This window comes from Semicossyphus pulcher, unplaced genomic scaffold, assembly GCF_022749685.1.
Source record: "Semicossyphus pulcher isolate SPU_LCO1_2020_fin unplaced genomic scaffold, fSemPul1.0.p SCAF_7, whole genome shotgun sequence".
NCBI classification, from domain to species: Eukaryota; Metazoa; Chordata; class Actinopteri; order Labriformes; family Labridae; genus Semicossyphus; species Semicossyphus pulcher.
The window spans coordinates 3303039-3328882 of NW_027211748.1; the positions used below are offsets into that span (position 1 = coordinate 3303039).

The 25844-nt window shown below is 45.0% G+C and overlaps 1 protein-coding gene across 1 annotated transcript in view; it reads left to right on the forward strand.

The window, feature by feature from the left end:
- The window catches only part of LOC138611161 (sickle tail protein-like), a 50777-nt gene extending 25535 nt beyond the window's left edge, over positions 1-25242 (forward strand). The window contains exons 6-24 of the mRNA XM_069684134.1: positions 6125-6410; positions 6642-6918; positions 7167-7475; positions 8380-8484; positions 8701-8738; positions 8828-8997; positions 9339-9511; positions 12249-12385; positions 12661-12808; positions 12891-13182; positions 13265-13381; positions 13953-14175; positions 14635-14709; positions 15025-15214; positions 16159-16240; positions 16718-16909; positions 17589-19949; positions 20278-20394; positions 24391-25242. Of these exons, the coding sequence (XP_069540235.1) occupies positions 6125-6410; positions 6642-6918; positions 7167-7475; positions 8380-8484; positions 8701-8738; positions 8828-8997; positions 9339-9511; positions 12249-12385; positions 12661-12808; positions 12891-13182; positions 13265-13381; positions 13953-14175; positions 14635-14709; positions 15025-15214; positions 16159-16240; positions 16718-16909; positions 17589-19949; positions 20278-20394; positions 24391-24417 (5319 nt within the window). The 3' untranslated portion in view covers positions 24418-25242. The remainder of the gene's footprint in view (positions 1-6124; positions 6411-6641; positions 6919-7166; positions 7476-8379; positions 8485-8700; positions 8739-8827; positions 8998-9338; positions 9512-12248; positions 12386-12660; positions 12809-12890; positions 13183-13264; positions 13382-13952; positions 14176-14634; positions 14710-15024; positions 15215-16158; positions 16241-16717; positions 16910-17588; positions 19950-20277; positions 20395-24390) is intronic.
- Positions 25243-25844: the final 602 nt, after the last annotated feature.

Genomic DNA, 25844 nt, shown 5'->3' on the forward strand with positions numbered 1-25844 from the left:
ACAAAGATGTGTTTTAGGCAGAGGCTGAAGAAGGGGAGGAGGAGGGGCAGTCAGGAGGAGAACCTCACCCAATCTAAGTGCAGCCATGTTTAAAGACCAAACCTGCAGGAAGACTTTCTACGTGTGGTGAATTAATCAGACAGAATTAAACATGTCCAGAACGTGAACCTGCCCTTTGTAAGGGCCTGAAGTGTGCTCTCACATCTCGCAGAGGAAGACAGTATTCCTGAGAGGGTGGGGATTTCTGCCTTGGATAACCAGGCTCCCTGGCCTGCAGGGGGTGTGAGGAGATGCTGTGATCAATGGAAGTGTATTACCAAAGACAGAAAGAAGTGGGCGTAGATATCATGACCTCACCCATTGGCTATGAGCCCCCACTTCTGAAGCCTTTTAGTCGTCATCATCTTGGTTTTTTGAAACCAGAAGTGACCATATTTTGGTGAGAGGGTGGACACACATTGTTAAGTCTATATCCTGGTTGAAAGGTCACCATGGTAGTGACATGTCAATCACAAGTAGCCACACCCTAAAGCATACCCTTCTTCCTCGACTGCTCAGGCGAGCTTCTGTCCACTGGATCTGAGTGAGATGGCGAGAGGCGCCTGGAATGGCCAATGTCCCTCAAACATTGCAGTCGTGTTCTTCCCCTGGGCTGGAAGGAGAAGACACGACGATGTTGGAGTTATTGGAGGCAGAGCATTATCACGGTTGGTGTAAAGGTTGGGAGTTTGACGATGTAGAGGATGTAGAGGACTTTGAAACTTCAGTAGTTTGCTGATCTTTGAAAAGGTTGCTGTCTGAAGCGTTGGGAAGGAGCTCCTGGTCCAGCCTCAAAGGAAACCTGTTGAAGAGAATCTGACATAGTTCATGTGACAGCAAAGACCAAGGAACGATTAAGGCTTGTTAAATGCATTTAGTTGGGAAGTTGGAAGTGTTCAAGGTGTGGCCTTTGTCCCCAAAACTAGTGCTCAAACTACATTCAAAGAAGTGAATTTACAGTTTTTCAATACAAATGACAAAATTATAAGTGGCAATAATGAAAAAAGACACTGAAGGGAAACAAAACAAAGCCTGAATTCATCGCTCATTTACTGTTCAATCAAAATGTCCATCCATTTGTTATCACCCTTCCATCATATGTGCTGGGTTATAATGTGGATATGATTAACCATATTGTCAGGGGTTTCCAACCACTGGGTCGCGGACCGGTACTGGGCCTTGGGTTGTTTAGTACTGGCCTGCAAGACCCAATAGGTGTCTGAGACATACTCGGAGTCAGAACCGTCACATGGTCTGTGTGAAGTGTGCAACTGCACAGGGCTTTCACCTCTGAAGATTCTATGATTCTGCTGGAAAAAGCGCTGACCTGGCAACCCTGGCTTCACATCCCATGACATGATAGGAAGCTTTGTTTGATCATGAAGCCTGATGCCCCTCTAAAGCTTTGTTTTTATCAGTGAAATATATGAACTACACAGCATATGGGCATATGACAGGCTGTGGAGACGAAGTTTATGCTTTAACTGTGCGCAGAAATACAGACGGATTGCGACGTTATTGATTCAGGTATGAGCATCAAAACACACACAGGTCTGCGTCATATCTGCTCCTCTCCTAACGTCTGTCTTCTCCCCACGCGACGTGATAACTCTGATAAACTCCGGCTCATCTCAACCACAGCGTGTGGAGACGTAGTTTATGCTTTATGAAGGGTTTTCATGGAAATACGGATCGCGATCCTATTGAGTCAGGGGCAGAGCCTGAAACACACACAGATCGGTGTCCTCCCTGCGCAATGATTATAAACTGCTCACTGCTGGATCACATTATTAGACATTTTGATAAACTGCTCATAGATCACTCTGGATCATCTGTCTGTGACCCGCACCGTCCCTCTCGTCGCATGGTCCCGTTTAAAAAACCTAGATGCAGTCTCCTCCCTGAATAAACACAGACATGATCTGTCTGCGTGATTTATGCGCATGCATGTCAATGAGCAGAACAGATTCCCAAAGTTTGGGAAGAATACCCAGAACTTGCCGCCCCTTTGCTCAAAAACGGTGCACAGTTGCTCTAAAACAGGAGGTGGGTCAATTTACCCTCGGGCTCATCTTGCCCCACTCTCCCCTAATCCAAACTTTGACACTTTTCCCCTCCTACTGAAGTAAGCGGTTTATAGGTTGCTTTAGATCACTTTGATGTTGGTTCACCATGTATTCCTTGTATTGGATGTGTAAGTTTATTTGAGAATCACTTCAATGTGTCTGTGAGTAAAGCAAGCTTCAGCTTGCGTGTCTGCTTTTTCCCCTGCAGCGAGCAGAGACGTCGCGGGCTAGTTGAAGGATTAGACAGTGATGTAACTGACATGCGGAAGTGTGACTGTCATTTACTGATCCATAGCAGTTTCATTTCAGACCGCAGCTGAACGCTCCGCTGAGCTGCACCTTCTGTAATACTTGAGAAACGTAGCTTTTATGGACGCTACGGCACTGATTTCAAAAAGAGCTGAGCTACTGAAGAGCTGTTTGATTCAGAGCAGCGACGCTAACACTGCGCTCCTTTAAAGTGTACTTCAACTAATAACACTGTTATCTGTAGCTCCATCTGTGCAACACTGACACACACACACACACACTCACAGACACAGTGACACACACACACGCACACGCACACGCACACGTTCACACACACAGACAAACACAGACACACTGACACACACACACACACAGACACACACACACACACACACACACACACACACACACACACACACACACACACATACAGACGCTGGACATACAGAACATGAGGCTCACTTTGAGTCCGTGTGTGTGTGTGTGTGTGTGCAGATTAAGTTGTTGTGTTGAATGTGTGTCATGTGGATGATTTCTGCAGCAGTTTGATTGACAGCTGGTCTTGTCTTCTAGTTGTTGTTGTGTAGTAGTTTTGTAGTTGCTGTTGTGTAGTTGTTGTGTAGTTGTTGTTGTGTAGTAGTTTTGTAGTTGCTGTTGTGTAGTTGTTGTGTAGTTGTTGTGTAGTTATTGTTGTGTAGTTGTTGTGTCGTTGTGTAGTTATTGTTGTGTAGTTGCTGTCGTGTAGTTGTTGTTGTGTAGATGCTGTTGTGTAGTTGTTGTTGTGTAGTTGTTGTCGTGTAGTTGCTGTTGTGTAGTTGTTGTTGTGTTGATGTTGTTGTGTAGTTGTTGTTGTGTAGTGGCTGTTGTGTAGTTGCTGTTGTGAAGTTGCTGGCGGCAACCTCCGGTGTTGAAAAATGAAGCCAATGCGGAAGTGCAAAAAACTGCAGTTCCTCGAGTGACCACTTGAGGCTGGCTCCAGAAAACAAGAAATAACATTACAGCAGGCCGGAAAATGCCCATTTTTACAGCTGAAATAAACACGTTTACAGCCTGGTACAAAAAACGGTTTTGTTATAAATAGCTAATTTTATTGTTCAAGATAACTGTACGGGGGTTGAATTTTTTTATAACACACCCGTTTTAATTATATTAAGCCTTAAATCATAAGGGCCGGATCACTTGATTGACAGGTGGATCCTGCTGGCTGTCTGCTAGACGTCAACACAGACACAGACACTGAGTTTAACTTCACCTGTTTGTGTTGTTGGAGACTTTTGGGGATTTTTTCATTCAAAGTTTAGACAAATAATCTCTCTGTGGGATTCCTGGAACTTTATGGCTGTGCAAGAAGTGTGAGCTCCAGCTTTACGGTGAGTTAAGTGTTAGTGTTATGTACTGAAATATTTTTAGCACTAAGTAGCAGGCATACTGTGCTCGCTTTAGCTGCTTGTTAGCCTGTGCAGTGTTTATCAAACATTTATTTAATCATCGGCCAGTAAATAGGAGTCAGGAGTTAAAGAGATTACAGCGGGCTGCAGTGATGAGAAGATCGGTTATATTAAGTTTCCCGTTACATGTCGGCTCACCGCTCTCTCACCAGGCGAGCGAGCAGCGAGTCCGCGACTTCTTTAGTCTGATAACTAAACACCTGCAGTCAGTTACGTACAGAATCTCCTCCTGGCAAAGTCAAACTAGCTCATTCATTATTTATACAGTCTATGGCTAATAACCGATAGCTACGCTGAGGAGCATATAGCCTAGCTTCATAGCCGTAGCTGGCTGATTCATGCGGCCCGCCCATAGTCCTCAGCCATAGGCTGTAGCTCAATCGCGCTCCGCCTCTTTGCCTGCCTCTGGATTAGCCGGCTCTGGCATTTCCAATATGGCGACCCCCAGCGGCGGCGCAATTCAGGCTTCAAGACTTCATTGTGTAGTTGCTGTTTTGTAGTTTTTGGGTTGTTGTGTAGTTGTTGTTGTTGTGTAGTTGCTGTTTTGTAGTTTTTGTGTTGTTGTGTAGTTGCTGTTGTGTAGTTATTGTTGTGTAGTAGATGTTGTGTAGTTGCTGTTGTGTAGTTGTTGTTGTGTAGTTGTTGTTGTCGTGTAGTTGCTGTTGTGTAGTTGCTGTTGTGTAGTTGTTGTTGTGTAGTTGTTGTTGTCGTGTAGTTGCTGTTGTGTAGTTGCTGTTGTGTAGTTGTTGTTGTGTAGTTGTTGTTTTTGTTGTTTTGTAGTTGTTGTTTTGTAGTTGTTGTGTAGTTGTTGTTGTGTAGTTGTTGTTTTTGTTGTTTTGTAGTTGTTGTTTTGTAGTTGTTGTGTAGTTGTTGTTGTGTAGTTGCTATTGTGTAGTTGTTGTTGTTGTGTAGTTGTTGTTGTGTAGTTGTTGTTTTGTAGTTTTTGTGTAGTTGTTGTTGTGTAGTTGTTATTGTGTAGTTGTTGTTGTGTTGTTGTTGTGTAGTTGTTGTTGTTGTTGTTGTGTAGTTGTTGTTGTTGTTGTGTAGTTGTTGTTTTGTAGTTTTTGTGTAGTTGTTGTTGTGTCGGTTGCTCTGCAGGCTGCTTCCTGTCATGCTCTCAGTCTGCTGAGCTTCATGTGTTGTGACATGTTCACAGATCTACGCCCTCTTTAAATACAGAGAATGAATGCTTTCACACAGACACTTACCTGATCATCACTCACTGACTGCATGCTCAGGTATGACCCAAATCACTTTATATGTATATATGTGTTTGTTTGTTTGTTTGTTTATTTATTTATTTATTTATTTATTAACGAGCTGTGAGGAGATGCAACAGGTGACACAGATCACCTGAGCTGTCAGACTGAACGCTCTGTGTTCTCCTCCTTCACAAACTCTGAAAAATGTGTATATGTAGTTATTGTTTTATTGCTTGATTAATTGATTCATTGACATTTACAGGGAGTGTGTCTGAGTCAAACACACAAACACACTACATGGCACATGTGTTTCGTGTGTTCATTTGGCACATGTGTCTCATGTGTTTCATTTGGCACATGTGTCTGGAGTGTTTCATGTGTGTTCCACAGTAACAGATGAGTAACCATGGTAACAGAAACAGTTAGTTAGAAGTTTGTCTGTAGTGCTGCTGCAGACGATAAACTGTTTCTGTGAGTCTGATAAACTCTGATGGACATGTTGATCGTGGAAACATCTTCAACATTATCTTCATCAGCTTCATCATAACTGATGATGTGATCAGCTGAATAAATCTCTCACATAAACAGGTGTAAAATTATTGATTATTAATTACTTCAGTCATTTTTCCTGCAGAAATGAAAATCATCTTTTGGTTTTAGAGTTTAAATTTTCAGATTTTCTGCTTTTCTTTGACAGTAAATTAAAACTTTGTTCGACAAAAGAAGACATGTAAAGAATCTTTTTATCCAAATCTCTGAGTCTCAGTGTGAGCAGCAGTTTGTTTCCTCAGATCCTCCAATCAGAGCAGAGAAATCCTTCAAACATCGTGAATTCATCCATGACATGTTTTCACATTTCCACTTCAAATGAAGGTGTGTTACCTGAAAACAACCCGAGCATGTAGAGACCACACCTGCAGATTTAACCTGAACCTGGTGTTAAACCTGATCTGTGGGATCAACACGTTCAGACAAGTTTACTGGGGAGGAGGGGTGAGCGTGATGATGAAGAGGAGAAGCCAGTGTGATGATGATGAGGAGGAGGGGTGAGCGTGATGATGAAGAGGAGTAGGAGCACTATGATGATGATGTATTTATAATCAGCACTTGTGTGCTTCAGATCTCTAAGGAGGTTCTGTACGGGAGTCTCAGTCCGGTCCACAGCCGTTCCTCGTCAGGCCGCAGTACCCTGCACAGCTTGCAGGGCTCCATGTCACCCCCCATGGTGCGCTCCATGCCCTCCTCACCATCCAGGAGGGCATATGGTGGGGGGAGCACAGGAGGGGGAGCGGGGGATCCAGGAAGCTCCACGTTACCACGGGAACGCCTGTCAGGGGCGGGGCTATCCCGGTCTCTGTGCACCAACAGCAGCAGCTCCATCCTGGAGAGGAGGGACGTCAAACCAGGTGAGACACCTGCAGGGTCCTCAGCTGATGAGTGATGAACTATTGATTAATTATTGATTGACATCTTACTTTATCAATGGAACAGGCAGATTTACACAAGTCAAGTTTCCCAATATTCAAAGTTCTCATGTCAACCTCATTTAAGTTACGGTTCTCAGAGAACTGCAGAACATTCTAGAACTATACTGGGCTCCGATCCAGGACTGATGCAGATCTGTTTCTGTGTGTCAGATGAGGATTCTGCCAGCAGTAAGTCCATGGCTCTGGTTCTGCATGGTGAAGGAGGTCCACATTACTCGGACTCGTACTGCTCCTCCCTGCAGGACGGAGGAGGAGGTCGTCTCAGCATCTCTTCCTCCCAGTGCAGCGCTCCCCCCTCCCTCGCTTCAGACCTGCTGGACTCTGGGGCACCTGGGATCCCAGGGGGACTGCAGCAGTACCGGGCCACCATCAAACCCCTAATGGGCTACGGAGAGACCCTGGACCAACAGACCCGCTCCCTACACAGGTGAACCCAGTGTAGATTCCCACAAACACAGTCCAGATCCACAGAAACCACCAATGTACTGGCAGGGTAAATTAGATTCAGCTATAAATGCTGCGATGTCATCTTACATTCAACATGTTCCTTGAGTAAAAACACAATTACATAAGATAAGCTGTTTGGAACTAAGACTACTGGGGGACCCTCCACACTGTGGTCATGGTCTTTAGTTGTGTATTAATCATTGTTCTATGTCTTTCTCTACCATCCAGGCAGAAGAGCAGAAAGTACGGAGAGAACCAGCTTCCACCTCTGGGCACAAAGACCCCTCCCCCTTCCCCTCAGAGGGTCAGTGATGTCAGGCTAACTGACGGGCAGATCATCGGAGGGGTGGGGCTGGTCTCTGCAGAGAGGATGTCACCAATCCGCCGGTCCCTGCGGCGGGACAGTAACGGGACCGCAGAGATAGTAAACAGAAGCAGAGGAAGCGGCTCCTCCACCTCGTCTGTCTTTGTCGACAGCCCTCTGGGAACACCTGATAGGCCGTTTCAGGGTCATGTGACTGCCAGCACCGCCCAGAGGTGAGCTGACAACTAGAGTGATCCTCTCCTTATTTACAAGACGTTTACTCAAAGCCCTCTTGTTCCTCTTTAGTCCTTAAGTATTCTGTGATATACACAGGAGAGCTCCGTCATTCACTTAGCTTTAAGCTATCAAACTTTAATTACAAAACTAGCCTGAGCCACAAAACAAACCTGAACTGTAAAATTCCCTCAATAGCCTGTAGTCTGAAAAACTCTTGAAAACCAGTGAATGAAGCTCCTCACAGATCCGTTTGGACCTTGCTCAGAGAGGGATGCGCTCACAGATAGATTCAGAAGGGTGGTAATGAAGGTTTTTATGGCTCTCAGCGCAGTCATCCAGGAGATCAACAAGGAAATCTAATCCCACAGTTGTCCCAAGTTTTACATTTATCGAGCTATACGCTTCATCGAGACAGCTTCATCTCCGTCCTCTGTTGTAGAGGACGAAATCTGGTTTCTGTGCAGGGAAACTGTGCACTTCAATATGTTTCCAGAGGATACTACCCACAAGCTGAGACCAGACGTCAGATGTCACTGTGTTCTGGAGGAAGTAAAATCATCATGATCATTTCTACGTGATGAGGGCTGAGATGAAGCGACAGGAAGAAAATGGACCAAATATCAATCAATCAATATCAACCACTGGTGGGGTGCTGTTTATTCCCCGTCCAATCAATATAGAATCTAGTGACAAAAGGAATGCTGATTGGACTTAAGAGCGATTGTGGTCATTCTCAGATTAAATGTGATCTCTTTATGAACAGCATACAGTGAGGAGAACCGTCAACACATCACACATCATATAGATACTTCAGAGCTGCGTGTGCTCTCTGTTAGCTGAGAGGAGTCTGTCTGATGATCTGTATAATCGTGTATGCTTATGTCCTGTGATGTGTTTCAGTGAGAGGATGAAGGCCATGGAGGAGCAGATCGCCAGTCTGGCAGGCCTGGTGCATCATGCTCTCTCTATGGGAGCAGACATTCCAGGTGTGAAGGAGGTGCTCAGGTCTGTAACATCTGCATGTATTTCTCAGCCACTTATACAGGTGAACACAAACTGTGTCATCAGCATTATCCATGACACATCAGTCTGCACCATAGATTAGACCTCCACTGGATGCTTTAGGTAATAGGATGAAGTTAGAGGTGTAAACTGAGGTTTGTGTAACTGTGTGTGTGTGTGTGTGTGTGTGTGTGTGTGTGTGTGTGTGTGTGTCCTCAGTGAGTCTGCTGGACGTAGACTCCTCAACAACAGACCTGGTGGGAAATTCTCTGTTCTTACACAATATCTATACATTCATTTTGTGATGATGATAAGAACATTAACATCACCTGTCTTTGACCTTCAGGTGCGTCACCTGAGCCTCTGAACCCAGCTGCTTTGATTGACAGCTTCAAAACCCCGCCCCTGGCTCTCCAGGCCCCGCCCCCTGACAGTGACCTGCAGCAGAGTTTGATGTTAGCGAAGAGAAACGTGTGTGAGCTGAGAGTGCAACTCAACCAGCTCAGACACCTACAGGTACTCACCTGTGTACAGTTATCTGTGTACTTCAGTCAGAGGGATTCTGGTCATGGTTCTGGATTCGATGAAGAAGCATCTTTAGAATCAGCTCATACTGTGAGAATCAGGCTGTGAAGGTGCAGTTAGAGTCTGTAGATTTAGCCGTGTCAGAATGAAACACAATATGTGTGTAAGGTGAAGGTATGAGGGTTTAAATGAAGCCCTTACTCTATGATTGGATTAATTCTTCAGGAATAAGTTGGACGAAGGTGTTAAAGGGACAAAAGAGCCCTCAGGTCTCAGCGCCTGCTCAGAGACATCACTGATGCTGTGCTGTCCTGGTTGTGGTTGTGTTGCAGCTGTTGAACCAGCAGAGTGTGAGCTCCATGCTGCGGACGGCCGGTCAGGAGCTGCTGCTGCTTATGTGTGATCGTGTGAATCAGTCTGAGGAGGTGTTCAGACGGAGAGAAGAGCTGGAGGAGGAGAGGATCCTCTACCTGACGACGGAGGAGACGGTCCTCACACAGCTCAGGTGAGACAGTAGTCACCTTCAGAGTCTTTATTTTGAACAAAGACTGGAACTTTTTCTTCTGGCTGTGGGTAAGTATCTGAGTTAGCTACTCACCGTTTGGCTAGCAAGCACATTGCTTACCCCTCTCATACCGCACAGAGGTAGTGGCTGTTATTTTCCTCTGTAACGTGGAGTTAAGTTCAGACAGTCGGTTTGGATCACTTTGGATTGGCCCGCGGTCTCCTGGGTGAAGGTCCTGTGTTGTTAAACCGATCCATCACCATGACCCCCGCCGTGGGCAGATCTCTGTTTGTACTTCATCACGAGCAGCAGCTCCTCTCAGTGTGTAACATCAAACGGTTTACGCTCAGTTCAAAGCTCTGTGTGTCTCATACACACACTGAAGGGTAAAATGTGTGTGAGTCTCAGAGGGCCGAAACACAGTGTTGGTATTTGACGACAATAAAAATGGGCTGAGGAAGCTGTCACATCATATTTAAACTGGTGGTTCAGAACCAGCTAACAGCAGCCGTGTTCATGTCGTTATTTATTTGATGTTCGCATTTATATTCATAATGAAGAGATTTCTGCTCCTCTCACATGCTCAGTGTGTGAAATATTTCCAGTTCAGAGGATGAAAATAAAAGATAATGATCATAAAAGCTGAGACGCTTCAGAGTTTGATGTTGTAAATATAAACGTGTACATACACAGAGATGGCCTCTACATACAGAGATGTAGAGGCTGTAGATTAGGATGACAGAGGTCTGGTGACCTTACGTGACCTCACAGTTAGTCTTGTTATGTTTCTGATAGTAGCTCGCCTCTGTGAGATCATTTAATGTGTCAGATGGCTTTAATACAGCGGTCTGATCGTAATGCGTCCAAACATCAGAGGGATTAAAAGCTGAGCAGACCGAGTCGCTCCTCCTACACTGGAGAAAACTGTCAGAGAAACTTCTGGATAAACTCGTGGAAAGCAGCAGATCTGTAGAGACGTGAGGTGTCAGCTGAGTTTTAAAGTTAAACTTTCTGTTAGCGTCGATGATCTGAGAAGTGGTGATTTAGCCTTTTCAACATCGACACGCTCGCTGTGACATCATGCCCTAATGATGTCACAGCAGCTGAAGTCAGATGATGGTTGCCGTGTGAGGCGGCAGTGTGTGTATGTGTGTGCAGAGCATGTGTGCAGAGTGTGTGTGCACAGAGCATTTGTGCACAGAGCATGTGTGCAGAGTGTGTGTGCCATGTGTGTGAGCAGCGTGTGTGTGTGCGGAGTGTGTGTGCCATGTGTGTGCCATGTGTGTGAGCAGTGTGTGTGTGTGCAGAAACATATTGTTATAAATAGAGCCGGGGGAGGAGGTGACGAGATTTAATGTGACGAGTGTCTGCAGAGACATCAGAGCTCATCCTCATGTTAGCATGCTACACTCTGACTGCATGATGCTAACACAACCCTGACATTTATCACACAGAGGATAGACAATTATCTCTGCACACACACCGACACACACACACACACAGCAGAGCAGCATCACATTCGTTAGAGCAGTTTTATTCAGTCTCTCAGTGTGTTTCAGCTCAACTGTCACTGACGCGTAGAAGAAAGAAAACTTCAGGTCAGATTCAGACGACTTTTATTCACTTTTATTGAATCAATCAATCAATCAACTTGTATTTGTATAGCGCCTAATCATCTCAGACACTTTCCAGACAGAGCAGGTGTAGAGCGTACTCTTTGTTATAGAGAGACCCAACATGAATCACCATGAGCACATTGGCAGAAAACAACAACATATGTTCTTGTTTCAACAACAACAACAACAACAACAACAACAACAACAACAACAGATAATACACTATACCATAATATACTTATGGTTTTGATGCCAATAATAGTGGTACACAAGTGTAAAGATCAGCAAGAACAGCAGAGTAATGATAAAGGCTGAGGTAATCGTAATTGTAACAGTTGAAGTCAACAGGTCTACTATTAGCATTAGCAGCAACAATAATGATACTATGGGGAAGGCTGATGTTAGTAGTTGTTACAGTCGAGCAGGTCCACAGCAGCAGGTGGTCCGCAGCAACAATCCCCAGGAACCTTCAAGACAAGGGAGCACAAGAACTCCCGGGAAGATATATGGTTAGTAATGTTAATGCGACCAGAAGATACAGAGTTAATGAGCTGCATTAATATAACATGTATTATGTATGCAGACATTTATTCACCGGGCAAACAAACAGCAGGCCGAACAAAAGCTTGGAAGGTAAAGGAAACGTTTGTGTCTCCAGAGAAATAAAATAGAACTTTTTAAAATTGGATGAATTCCACACTAACTCAGAACAAACATGTTTTATGCAAACAGCTGATGGTGAAGATTGATCAATGTACAAGAATATTGCAGTGATTTAGTATTTACAGACTGTTTAATGCTACATGTTAAAGCCACCCGCAGAGAGCAGGTTGCTCTGATCGGACCTAGTCCTGGGAGTGTTTACACCTGTACCTGTCCACTTGTGATCCGATCACCCAGGACACATGTTGATATCTGAACCGGTCTGAGGATTGATTAGCTGCCAAACACCATCATAAACGTCAGAGTCACTTCAGCTGTGTGTGTTCAGCACACACACACACACTCACACACAGACCTGTGAGTCCAGGTAATGTAATATTTCAGTTTATGAGACATGTGTTTAAACCCTGTGTGTGTGTGTGTGTGTGTGTGTGTGTGCGTGTGTGTGTGTGTGTCAGTGAGCTGGAGGACTATGTGGACCATCTGCAGAGGAGCTCCTTCTCCAGTCCAGGCCAGCTGTCAATCACTCTGAGAGATGTGGAGGAAGCAGCGGTGAACCTACGAAGGGTCGGAGAGGCTCTGGCTGTCCTCAAAGGTACGAGGAGAGTTTAATGATCGTCACATATAATTGATCTGTTTCAGTGCGTGTGGCTGAAGTTGCGTTGTGATTATGAATTATTATTATGAATTATGATTTTGAATATTTATCAGATTACATCCACCTGTATCCGGGCTTTACCTTTATCTGTTTCCTGATCGCCTGATCGTCCTGGTCAGCTGATCAGTGTTTACAGACCTGTGTGATTCTACCCAATGACAAACAGTAAAGATCATGTTTCAGGTCACTGTGTCTGTTCACCTGTCCTCCAGGTGAATTTCCAGAGTTGCAGGTGAAGCTCCGCTCCGTGCTGAGGCTGGAGGTGGACGCGGTGCGCTTCCTGAAGGAGGAGCCTCACAAGATGGACGCCATGTTAAAGAGGGTCCGAGGTCTGACTGAGGCCCTCAGCTCTCTACGCAGGTACACTCCCTCACTGAGATAGCTCCTCCCCCTTATAACAGGTGAGTTAAACAGGAAACTGACCCTGCCCCCCCCCGTACAGGTGTGTGTCAGAGTCGACCCCCCCGGGCAGACTGACGCAGGTGGAGGTCCCTCTGAAGGAGGCGGATCAGGGTCCCCTGAAGACCTCCCAGAGCTCCCCCAAACCTCAGCCCCGCTCCTCTGTCAGACCCCCCCTGCAGGCCCCTCCCCCCTCTGAGGTCAGCATTGATGGCTCCGCCTCCCCTGTCCTGGTCCGCAGGATAAAGAGCACAGGGGTCCAGCCCTCCCACCAGCACCACCCCAGCCCCCCACTGACCCCCACCCATGGACGAGACTCCCCCACTGTGGCCAAGGTATGAGCTTTGTGATTGGTCCATCAGCGGGAGGATTTAACATGACAGGAAGTGATCAGTGATACAAAGGTGTGATTGACAGGTGAGCCCCTGCAGCAGAGAGGGAAGCCCTGCCCTGCAGAGGAGACCTGGACCTGGACCTGGACCGGAGAGCTGCACTGATCAGTCGACCTTAACATTCACACACACTCACACTGAGGTCAGTCTGTAACACACACATGCTTGTTTTTGTGGCATTGTGAGGACACTAGATCAGAACATCCAACACACTTTAAACACTTGATGATCAGTCAGACAAGCAGAGTCCTCTGACCAGACCAGAAGCACTTTGGTTACATGTATTGGAAACTTCATCTCAGCATCCCTGAAATAATGATAACAATAACAATGATTGTTATTATTATTCAAAATAATTTTAGCCCTTTCATGTAAGGTTTTACAAACTTATCTAGACCGTCACTTATCACGGGTTCAAAAAGCTTTATTTAAAAGGTATAATATCCAATATTCTATGTCTATGTATGCAGATGCTGTCGTATCCAGACCCGATCAGTGACGCATCTGTTTTAACCTGCAGCCAGCTTTTTTTGTCTTTGCTGCAGTGATTTTAGCGGCCCAGGAAACTCAGACCAATGCATTTGTTGTAAATCATCACACGTGATGCTGTTCAGTCAATCAAGTCACTCAGATAAGTTTTAGAGTCCACTATAAACTCAGAAGTCTAACTCGTTTGTGTGTCGTATGTGTGTGTGTGTGTGTGTCCTCCTTAGACTGCACACAGACAGCCTCCAGAGGGCAGTCAGAGTACAGAAACCAGCACGGTGAACCCGTCCAGAACCAGACCTGGAGCTATTCAGCCTCCCAGAACCAGCACACACCCTGACCCTCAGAGGTCCATCTCCACAGGGGGGCGCTCTGAGGACAGGAGCTTCGGCCTGAAACCTGCTCCAGAGTCAGAGCAGGCCACACCTCAGGACACACCGGAGACAAAAAGTGAGGGCCTGACACTTTCAGGTAGACCTGCTGAGTCCACTGATGAGAAAACATCAGACCTCATGGAACAGGCTGGTATCTACGATCCTCTCTAACGTCTCTAACTTGAATAATAACTGTATGAACCTCAGTATGAAGGTAAACAGCATCAGCACGTCCTTCATCAGAGCTTGAAACACAGCAACGTAAAGTAAACAAAATGTATAAAAATCTTTAAATATATATATATATATATTTATGTCTATATATGTGACGCATTTCAAACGTTCTGATCCTGAGAGGTTCGATCGTGTCCTCCTTCACGGTTATCACGTGTGGAGATTCACGTCATGAGCACTGAAACATGATTTATATCTGATATTAATATATAATTTATTAGGTTACACTGTTATCACCTTATGTGAATGTGCCTGTGTGTGTGTGTGTGTGTGTGTGTGTGTGTGTGTGTGTGCATTGCAGCCTCAGAGCAGCAGGAAGTCCCAGCTAGGCTGAGTGATGGCGTTGACTCCTCCCACATAACACCTGCAGACACAGGTAAATAAACACGTGCGCTGAGCATGCTCCAAACAGGCTGGTTTAATTGTTTTAGTCAGTTCCGATATTTGTTTATCCTGTTTGACAGCAGGAACTAACAGTTTCTGACAGTAGGACCTAATATGTGATGTAGTTTTCAGCTCTGTTCAGCTGATACATGTGACACAAAGAACAAGTGTGTTAGATGTAGGACAGGTCCACACGGATCACACAGTAGGAGGACGGAAGTGGATCAGACGTTTTAGATGATAAACAGGCAGAAAGACGGCAGCCCTGATGAGTTTACTCTTTATGTGACCATACACGTGTTTTCAGCAACTGCAGCCTCACAGCCTCCCACAGCTGGCCAAACAGCACCTCCCTCTGCTCCTCCATCAGCTCCTCTCAGCTCAGAGCGCAGCAGTCGGCCTCAGGTGGAGAAACCTCGTCGCTCCAGTGTGGAGAAGGAGCTGAAGCAGAGTCCAGACAGAGCGGGCAGATCGCCTCCTCCTCCTCCTCCTCGAAGGTCAGATTATCACCAGCAGAGACAATTCTCTGACAGACTGAAGTCAATCAATCAGTCAATCAATCAATCAATCAATCAATCAATCAATCAATCAATCAATCAATCAATCGATCAATTCTGTTATCTAAGGACACTTTACAAAAAGAGCAGGTCTAGACCACTTCCTTTAACAGGCAGAAACCTCGAATAGAACCAAGACTCATGGAGAATACACATCTAAAGACACTTGATGGGAGAGAGAGAGGGATAGAGAGCGAGGGAGAGAGCGAGAGAGAGAGAGAGAGAAAGAGAGAGAGGGATAGAGCGAGAGAGAGAAAAAGAGAGAGAGAAAGAGGGATAGAGAGAGAGAGCGACAGAGAGAGAGAGAGGGAGCAGGAGAGAGAGAAAGAGAGAGATAGCGGATGAGAGATTTAACTTTAATAAACTGTATTCAGAACACCTGGCCGAGCGTGTTCTCTATGACAATGCTCCTTGTCCACTTAAATAACTTGGTTTGAACTTACTGTTTTATCAGTGTAAGTGAGTATCATCTGCATACCAATGAACATTAATGGAGTGTTTCCTCATGATGTTACCCAGAGGAAGCATATATAAAGTGAAAAGAGGTCCGAGCACAGAACCTTGTGGAACTCCATGACTAACTTTGGTGACACATCATGAACATTAACAAACTGAGATCGATCTGATAAATAAGATTTAAACCAACTTAATGCAGATCCTGTAATGAACATTAACTGTTCTAGTCTCTGTAACAGGATGTGATGGTCTAACATGTTGAAAGCAGCACTAAGATCTAACAGGACGAGTACAGAGAGAAGTCCTCTGTCTGCTGTCTCAGTGCCATGGTGGTCTCTAAATCCTGACTGACTGTTTTTGTGACATAACATAACTGAATAAACTATTAATAACTATATTATATGAAGTATTACATGACTCCGTTCCAGGTTCCATGCAGTCGGCTCAGGTGTGAGCACAGCGAGGTCAGGAGAGGAGGAGCTAACCAGGAGAGAGCCGCTGGGAGCTCAGGTATGTGTGTGACATTACACACTGGTGTTGAATTTCTAGAATGACGTTTTTTTGTGTGTGTGTGTGTGTGTGTGTGTGTGTGTGTGAGTGTAAATTTTGTTTTAAGAATGTCTTTTTAAATAAAGTTGTTTTAAAATCAAAACAGTGAATTTGATAAAGCTACAATGAATTGATTGTTTGAAAGTATTTAGTCGTTTTGTATCTTTGACTCTTTTGCAGTTAGCCGATGTAACTCCAGCTAGCACTAACCAAACATTCCATCTGTCTGTCTAGAGTTTCCCAAATTATTACATGTCACTCTGTCAGTTTGTGGTAAACAAGTTCTGAGTCATAGAGTAACAAACATCATGTGACTGTGTCTGTTACAGGTGTGAACCAGAAACAAGCTAAACAGGTTATACTAACAAGCAAACAACTGTTGACTGTAAAACCCCAGTTACACTCTATATCAGTTTGTCTTTCATGACTCTGTTTCAGGATGAAGCTAAGAAAGACCAAGAGCCTCCCATGCTCCCTCAGCCCAAACCCCCCCGACAGCCCCCAGAGGTCAAACCCAAACCCCTCCTGTCTGCTCCTCCTGCTGCTGTCCCCCCTGTTGCAGCCTCAGCAAACCAGGTGGTCAAAGAGGAGGACAGGGAAGAAAGCAGTCTGTTCATGAAGGAGCTTCAGGTATGTTCATGATTGATGAATCTGATTGATGAATGAAAAAAAGTGTTCATCCATCATATGTCTAAAGCTATACCCTTCACCATGGACCATCAGCCCTCTCATTCAGGTGTTTGAGAAATGCATTATGGGGGATGAAGCCAGCAGAGGTGTGTTTGAGATGGAGATACAGCTGTGGACATTTTTCTGACATACTAAAAGAAATTGTGTATCTACAATGAGTGTGTGCTAAAATGTCAACAAGCTCTGATTAAACTAAGCTTATTGATTCTTCACACATATTCATGTCTAACTGTGTTAAACATCCAACATGTCTGCTTATGACCTCTCTCTCTCTCTCTCTCACACACACACACACACACACACACACACACACACACACACACAGTTCAGTCTTTCAGCCTTTGTTCAATCTTTCAGTCTGAACTTAGAGTTGTATAACTATAATTGAGTATCATCTGCATAACAAAGTCAACACTAATGATTAATGTATTTAGTGTATTTATCCTAATTTTATTTAAAGTCTTCATTCTTTTTATGTAGAGAAGATCAATAGATTTTGTTTTTTAAAGTTCTTTTTTAGGTTTGTGTGTGTGTAAATATTGTCGAAATAATCAAATCAAATAAAAATAAAAATACAATTTGCTAAAAAAGTGTTTATTGTTGCATTTTCTAATTATAGGTGACGACAGAACTGTCCAATGAGAATAGCTTGTCCTGCAGAAATAAGAAATTGAAAGGGGTGTTAAAGACAACTAAAGCACCACAAGTGACCAATCAGAAACCTTCTGAACCCCAGGTACCTCCTCAGCCGGATGATACATATCCCTGCCCTCAGAAACTCAATGAACAACACAGGGAAGTTGTGAGAGACAGTGTGAATCCTGAGAAGAATAGAAACGCAGAAGTGGTTCAACAAGTGTTACCCTTTAACTGTGCAACAGTCAAGAAAATGGAGGAACCACTACCTGTGGCTTCGCAAGATGTTAAGACTGCTCAAAAGAAAGAGGAGGTGAAAACACCAACCAAAGCCGAGAAGATGAAGATGCCCCCACCTGTAGCTCTACGAGACGGTCAGACCGTCCAGAAGAAAAAGGAGGTGAAAACACCACACAAAGCAGAGAAGAAGAAGATACCCCCACCTGTAGCTCTACGAGACATTCAGACTGTCCAGAAGAAAGAGGAGGTGAAAACACCGACCAAAGCAGAGAAGATGAAGATACCCCCACCTGTAGCTCTACGAGATGTTCAGACTGTCCAGAAGAAAGAGGAGGTGAAAATGCTAACCAAAGCAGAGAAGATGAAGATACCCCCACCTGTAGCTCTACGAGACGTTCAGTCTGTCCAGAAGAAAGAGGAGGTGAAAACACCGACCATAGCAGAGAAGATGAAGATACCCCCACCTGTAGCTCTACCAGACGTTCAGACTGTCCAGAAGAAAGAGGAGGTGAAAACACCAACCCAGAAGAAAGCAGAAAAGACAGAGGAGGTAACACTGACAGCTCCACAAAAAGAAAATTATGTTCCTAAGCATGTTGTTGGACAGGTGTGCTCCCCGACCACAGCAGAGAAGAAGTTCAAGTTAACAACTATTGTCACTCTACAAAAAGACAACAATCAAACAGGTCCTGAGCAGACCCAGGAGAAGGCTGTCAGAGAAGCACAAGCTGAGAAGAAGTCCAATCTGATGGTAGTCGTAACTTTACAAAAAGAAAACACGGCAGAGGACTGCTTGGTAGAGATGTCTGCTCAGTCCCAGCAGGATGAGTCCCTGAGCTCAGATCAGGACTGTGCAGCATTTGCTCCGGCCCTCAAACGTTACCCTATTTCACCCGACCTGAGTTACAGAGCAAGCAGAGCGCAGCAGAACCAGGAGGAATCTGTTCAGGAATTGAAAGACAAATTACAGAATGCCGAAGATGGAGGTAGTCTGAGTCCTGATATTTGTGACGATGAGGGACCTCCGCCTCCTCCTCCTCCCACCAGTAAAATCGGCCTCAGAATCTCCAAGACCAGTGTCAGGACCCTGTCCAAGGAGGAAGACCTGACCAAAACCATTGGATCTGACACACAGACTGTAGCTATAGACGGCACCAGTGAACCCACCAATTTGGGACATGAGAACCAAGGCTTCGAGTACAGTGATGACTTTGACAGGAAACCTATCATTGTCATCTTGAATGAGCCAATGGACTTTCAAACAGCCTATAAACGATTGTCAACCATCTTTGAAAGTGAGGAAGATCTTGACAGGATACTGTCTCCAGAAAACCTAATGGATGAAGAGGAGCTGCAGCAGGAAGAACAAAAACAGGGCATGAACATAATAAATATCACTGATATAAGGTCAGGCTTAGGACTTAGAGAGTCTTTAAATCCTGAAAACCAGGACCAAGGGAAACCTGAACCACTTAGGAAGACAGAGACCAAAAGGAAATTCAAATTCAAGTTCCCCAAAAACAAACTGGCTGCAATCAGCCAGGCCCTTCGAACAGGTGCGACCAAAGCAGGGAAGAAGACTCTTGAGGTTGTTGTCTATGAAGAAGAGGAAGAGATGGCATCAGACAGCAGTCCAGTGATAGAGACCACGAAGCACACGAAGGAGTCCAAGAGGTTTGAGATCAACAGTACCAAACAATCCCGCCAGAGTGACGTTATTGAATGTGACAGAGACATCAATGACTCCTACCCCATCCAAACCAGAGACCTAAAGTCACAGATCCGGGTAAAGGAGCTCTGCAGGAGTGCGTTTGAATCCATTGACAGTCTGGAAGAGTCGATTAAACTGTTGGAAATCAGTGTGGACGGTATCAGTGCTCCTTCTTCCCCCTCCTCCACTGTGTCCTCACCTCCTCAGTCCCCTGATGCGTCCTTTAACTCCTCTGATGGAACTCATCCCAAAGACAAGGTCAAACGAGAAAGGGAGAGAAGCCCCTCTAAGAGGCCAGCTTCTCAGATTCTCAAGGGCCCAAATCCACCTGAGAGTAAGAGGGCCAAACCTCAGACTCCACCAGACACAGGGAAAACCTCCACCAAGAAACAGGTCTGATCTACTTCTACCTGTGAACTTGCTCGCAGCAGTGGTGGTGGGCTGGTGGTGGACTGTCTGAATCTGCACACTCATTTCTGTTCTGTAAATCTTTCATAGCAAGGCCTTATTCACTTTACTTCAATATTTTTTCTCCAGATCTGTCTCTTTCCTCTTTGCCTCTGGGTTCCCTGTGCTACTGTCCTTAAACAACCTGGAATTCATCCCTGACCTCAATCTTTTTCCTGCTTCTTGTTGGAGCTGATTCCTTACAAATACTGTACCTCTTACATGTTTTTCAATGACTCCAGTCTTTTCTAACTTTTATGTATCTCCTTGCTAGACCTCCAGCAGCAGCTCTTCTGCTCAGCGTTCCCACACAAAGTCTCGTCACTCGTCCTCCGCAGGCTCAGAGAAGACACCTAAAAACCAGCAGGCCAATCAGAAGCAGCCCAGCCAGGTAAATTAACTCTGTTAGAACAGAGGTTAGATGGATCAGTTGAGTCTTTAGATAAATACTGCTTACCATCAAGTTGTATAATTGATATATATTGAAATTATTATGTTACATTTGAGAAAGACCTGATTCCTTTGAATGTTTGGTACTCTTAAATTTCTTATTGTAATAACGCAATGTGTTGACACATGCAGTAATTGTAACGTCAGTAGTATGGAAAAAGAGCTAAATAACTGTGTACTTTTTTCACATTGTTTGCAGTGAGTTTAAATTTAGTTTATCTGTCTTATTCTGTGAAGTTCAGTCTGTCCGTGTATTTCTGTGTTCTGTTCCTCTTCACCTCGGCAGACTCCTGTCAAGACTCACTACCTGATTATGTTGTAATAACCATGCTGCAGATTCAACATTATCTGTTTATCTTTCAAAACTCGACACACTGTCACAATCGTGCATAGATTATTAAGAGCTGGATACCAAGATGGCACCTTTTCAGTTCATTAAGTATTTCCAAGCTGGAGCATATGGCAAAACGTTTCTAGGTTCCAAATTTACTTCCTGGGTATGCAGCCCACTGAGCATGCTCAGTGCCCTTAGACTTTACATTGTGATGCTGTCACAGGTTGTTAAATGGCTTTTCTCGACTCAAGGAAAGTGTTACAAACATAAAACCTCTGTGGATTCATAATTTATAACAAAAACAACTGCAGTTGACTTTGTTTGCAGTTGGAGGAGTCCTGACGACAGCTTGAGAGATCTCTCTTTTACAATTGAGGTCTATGTGTTTTGGGCAACAAGGGATTTTTTTTGCATTGGAAGCAAGGCTGAGCGTCGATGCTGTGTCCAGGTCTTGATACAACAATGGTCAAGATCAGAGAGTGGGTCTTGACCTGCGAGTGACCTGAATGTGACCTGCATGTGACCTGCATGTGACCTGGATGTGGCCTGCATGTGACCAGTGTCTTCACTGTGTTCAACAAGTCATCAGAAAGTCATGGAAGCTATCATTTACAAATATTAATAATAACTGATTAAGTATCACTGATCACATCACGTCATCGTTTAAGTACTGCAAGTATGTCGTGGTCGATGGCAAACAATTCAGGGTTATTCTGAAAGATGCATTTAAGTATTTTCTGTCACAATTTCTTTTTCTTAACTGATCCCGAGTCATTTAAGAGGAAAAGCAATGAATTCTGTCAGTCATGAGATTACTTCTGTCTTCAGCCGGTGTAGTTAGTAAACATTATCATTCAATTAGAATTCTGTTCAGCCAGACAAAGAGAGGTGCCTCCGTGTTATGTGTGAGTGAAAGAAAAAGTACTATTGAAAAGTACTAAAAGTACTGCTTTGAATGGCCAACAGCTCTGAACTCTGACCTTTAAAAGAGTTTAATGGGGGCGCTGGTTCAGCTCAGTCAGTAGAGCAGGTGCCAGGGGTTCACAATGGCAATGCAATGTTTCCCAGCTCCTCTTAAAGAATCCTGAAGCGTGCTCAGACCAGATGAGATATATAATCCCTCCAGCGTGTTCTGGTCCTAAAGTGGGTATCCTGAGCAGATTCCCAAACCACCTCAACTGGCTCCTTTGATGCCAAGGAGCAGCACTTTTCTGCGAGCTACTTCTGGATGTCTGAGCTCATTTCTCTATCTCTAAGGCTGAACCAGGATACCCTGCGGAGACAACTAACCGCTTTTATCTATTTTTTTCTGTCACTACCCACAGTACAGGTGAGGTTTGGGACGTAAATCAAAACCTTTTTCATTCTGCTCAGCTCTCCCTTCACCATGATGGTTCAGTACTATAACAGGTTACTGGTGACACTGCACCAACCTGTCAATCTGACAATGCATTTTACCTTACTTTTGAACTGACACTGGGTGCAGTAACTCTCAATGCTCCGTTTTTTCACAGAGAGCCATGATCTCAGGCTTGGAGGTGCTGACTCCATCTCATCCGCTTTACACTGCTAGGGGAGGCCTGGAGGTCTCAGTTTATCCCTAGTCCAGGCCAGGAGCTTTTCGCCAATGCTAGAGGGGGTTAGAGTTGGCTTAGCCCTGCTTTCACTTTCAGAGTCATCTAATAGATTGACAGAACGCACTCAATTGTCTCCCTGAATTCCTCCCACAACCGAATTTGTCCTTCTGTAACAACCGAAGCCAGATCCGTCCTGGCCACCTCATACCTGTCTGATCTTCCAGAAACACCTGGGCTAACAAAGCCTTAAAGGTTCCGTAGTCAGCAGTTTTCATCACTGCCGCTGTCCATCAGCAAGTTCTTAGGTAAATGGACTGTACTAACGCTTTTCAAAGTCAACATCAATGATTACTGTCAATCAGTAATCATTCACACTGATGGCTATGCCACCGGAAGCAATTTGGGGTTCAGTGTCTTGCCCAAGTACACTTCGACATGTAGACTGAGGGAGCTGGGGATCGAACCGCCAACCTGTCACTTGAAGGATAATCGAGTTTACCACTGTGCCACAGCTGACTTGATTGGTTGCCGCACAGGCACCAACAACCTTCTGACCACATCTCCTTGCAGCCGATTCCATGGAGGCTTGAACGCCCACTCGGATTCCATGTACCTTTCCTTTCATTGCATTCTTCTGGAGGTCGGAGTTGAAGACCTCGCAGAGAGGGGCTTCCATTCCAAGTGAACCTCCTCCTACTACACGTTTATGTTAAACGACTTTAACTTGTATGAGGCACTGTGGTCAGTGTGTCACTAAGCACCATCTATTCATACTGTGCTTAGACGGGCTCTCACTTCAGATGATCAAACTGTATCAATCTTGATATTGTCTAGAAAAGGATTGTCTGGCTCAAGCCACAGAAACAACAGCTGTGAGTGTCAGACTGAGTGTTCTCCTACTGGCGTTGACTTGCGTTGTTGGTGTTGTCTGAATGCATCGCTGATGTTGTCTTGGCATGTTGCCAGTGTTGACTTGGCTTGTTGCTGGTGTTGACTTGGCGTGTTGCTGGTTTCGTCTTGGCGTGTTGCTAGTGTTTTCTTGCCGTGTAGCCGGTGTTCTTTTGGCATGTTGCTGGTGATGTCTTGGCGTGTTGTTGGTGTCGTCTTGGCGTGTTGCTGGTGTTGTCTTAGAGTGGTTGGTGTCGTCTTGGCGTGTTGCTGGTGTTGACTTGGCGTGTTGCTGGTGTTGTCTTAGCATGTTGCTGGTGTTGACTTGGCGTGTTGCTAGTGTTGTCTTGGTGTGTTGTTGGTGTTGTCTTGGCGTGTTGCTGGTTTTGACTTGGCGTGTTGCTTGTGTTAACTTGGCGTGTTGCTGGTGTTGTCTTGGCATGTTGTTGGTGTTGTCTTGGCGTGTTGCTGGTGTTTTCTTGCCGTGTAGCTGGTGTTGTCCTGGCGTGTTGTTGGTGTCGTCTTGGCGTGTTGCTGGTGCTTTCTTGACGTGTTTCTGTTGTCGTCTTAGCGTGTTGCTTTTTTTTTCTTGACGTGTTTCTGGTGTTCTTTTGGAATGTTACCGGTGTTGTCTTGGCGTGTTGCTGGCTTTGACTTGTGTTGCTGGTATGTGTTTGCAGGCTGACAGCAGCAGCAGTGCAGCAGTCGGGGATAGTAGCCGTACAGTTGTTGCTTTGCGTGCCTCTAAGATCCCTGCGTTGTGCCATAGCTCTGGGAAACACCTGCCTCCCTCTCCTTCCACTCCTTACTGCTCAGCCACCACAGATATCCTCCAAAACCTCTCCTCCTCCTCCTCCTCCTCAGCTTCTTCTCCTTCCGCTTCTTCCATCTCCTACTCTGGGAAAATCTCTCTTCCGTCTGCTGCTTCAAACTCCAGCTCGTGTCCTCCCTCCTCTGCCCTGGGCTCTGGGCAGCAGGCCTTCCTGTTTCCTGTTTCCTGTTCCTCCTTGGTGAAAAACTCCTCCTCAGTTGCTCCATCAACCTCCCCCTCTCCGTCCTCCCCTTCATTGTCTCCCCCTCCTCCTCACAAGTCTTTGATCCCCTCTCTGACTCTGGGTCGTCTCCTCCCTTCATCCAGCCACGTGTTGTCGCCATCCCACGCTAACATCAGCCCCGCCCACCACGGGCCTCGCAACAGCAAGATGGGCCAGCATCGCCTCGTCCTCGCCTCCACCTCTCAACACAGCTTCTACTCTTCATCCTCCTACTCTTCATCCTCATCCTCACCCTCCTCCTCCTCCACCTCCCTTTCCCCCACCTCCTCCTCCTCATCACCTCCCTCTCCCTCACTCCACCCCACCATGGTGAGTCACGGGGAAAGGAGTGTCCAAACGTCAGGATGTAGCCCCGCCTCTCCTCGAGTCAGGAAACGCACTGGAGGCCAGACCAGCCGAGGACGGCGCCCGGCGGCAGCCTCGAGAGATGCAGCGTGAGGTGTCATCGGCTGTGGAGGCTTTAAAGACATTCAGAATTACATAACTTATGAGCTTGAGAGAAAAGATGACTTGCACTGTGTTCCTACAGCAATATTATGCATATGCAAAATATGATGTTTACCTTTTTCACCTTTTGTGATGATGTTAAAATAAAGCTTGTAAAGTCCACTCCAGGACAGAGACCTGTAGCCGACAGAAACACTCTGAAGTTTATCTACATGTCAGTCTTGACGTGACAAACTGCATTAAGATACCAAAGGTACATGTCTGATATAAGTTTCACTAATGTTGCAGTGACATAGATTGTCCACCAGAGGGCAGTGTATATTACCTCAGACCTCCTCAGACCTCCTTCAGCTCTGTGTTTTGGTGTATTGGATTTGATATTTTCTGTAGATGTGGAGATGGACTGCTTGGGACGGTCAGATTTCTTCACTCTGTCACCGGTCAAAATGTTTTAATAAAATTAATAAAAATAAAATAAAATATGATCAGTGAGTGTGAACAGAGTTTATTTTTCCTCACATAGTAGAAATACTTTCAGTCTGGAAGAAGCAGTGCAGCTTGTTTTGATTCTTGTGTTTGAGAAACTGTTTGTGTCTTTAATGTTGTAAAAAAAATATTTCTATGTTGTAAACAGAGTTTACCCAAAGACGCTCCTGCACAAACTGTCCTGTAGAGTCTTTACGTAGATCATTCTAATACAGAACATGTTTCCTACTCAACAGATCTGTTTGTGCCGAAACTTGATGGAATAAAGGTGTCTTAATATTCAGAGTGAGTTCAAGATCACAATCTGTACGGCTAAATCCTTTCACAATAAAGGCACGACAAGATGAACATCAGTACAGAGGAACATGTTCAGGATATATTCAGCTATGCAATAAAAGATAATCAGGGAAACATCCAGAGATTCTCTTTTAAAAAAACTGTAAAGATAAATGTATTAAAAATAATCTGTGTTAGTCCTGGACAGCTACACATCAAGATGAACTGATTGATTGATTTCAGGTATATTTTGTCAGCCTGCTCTCTCAGATATTTCCTGTGCTGATGTTTTGAACCCTTTGTGACCTCTCACTGTGTTCTCTGTGTG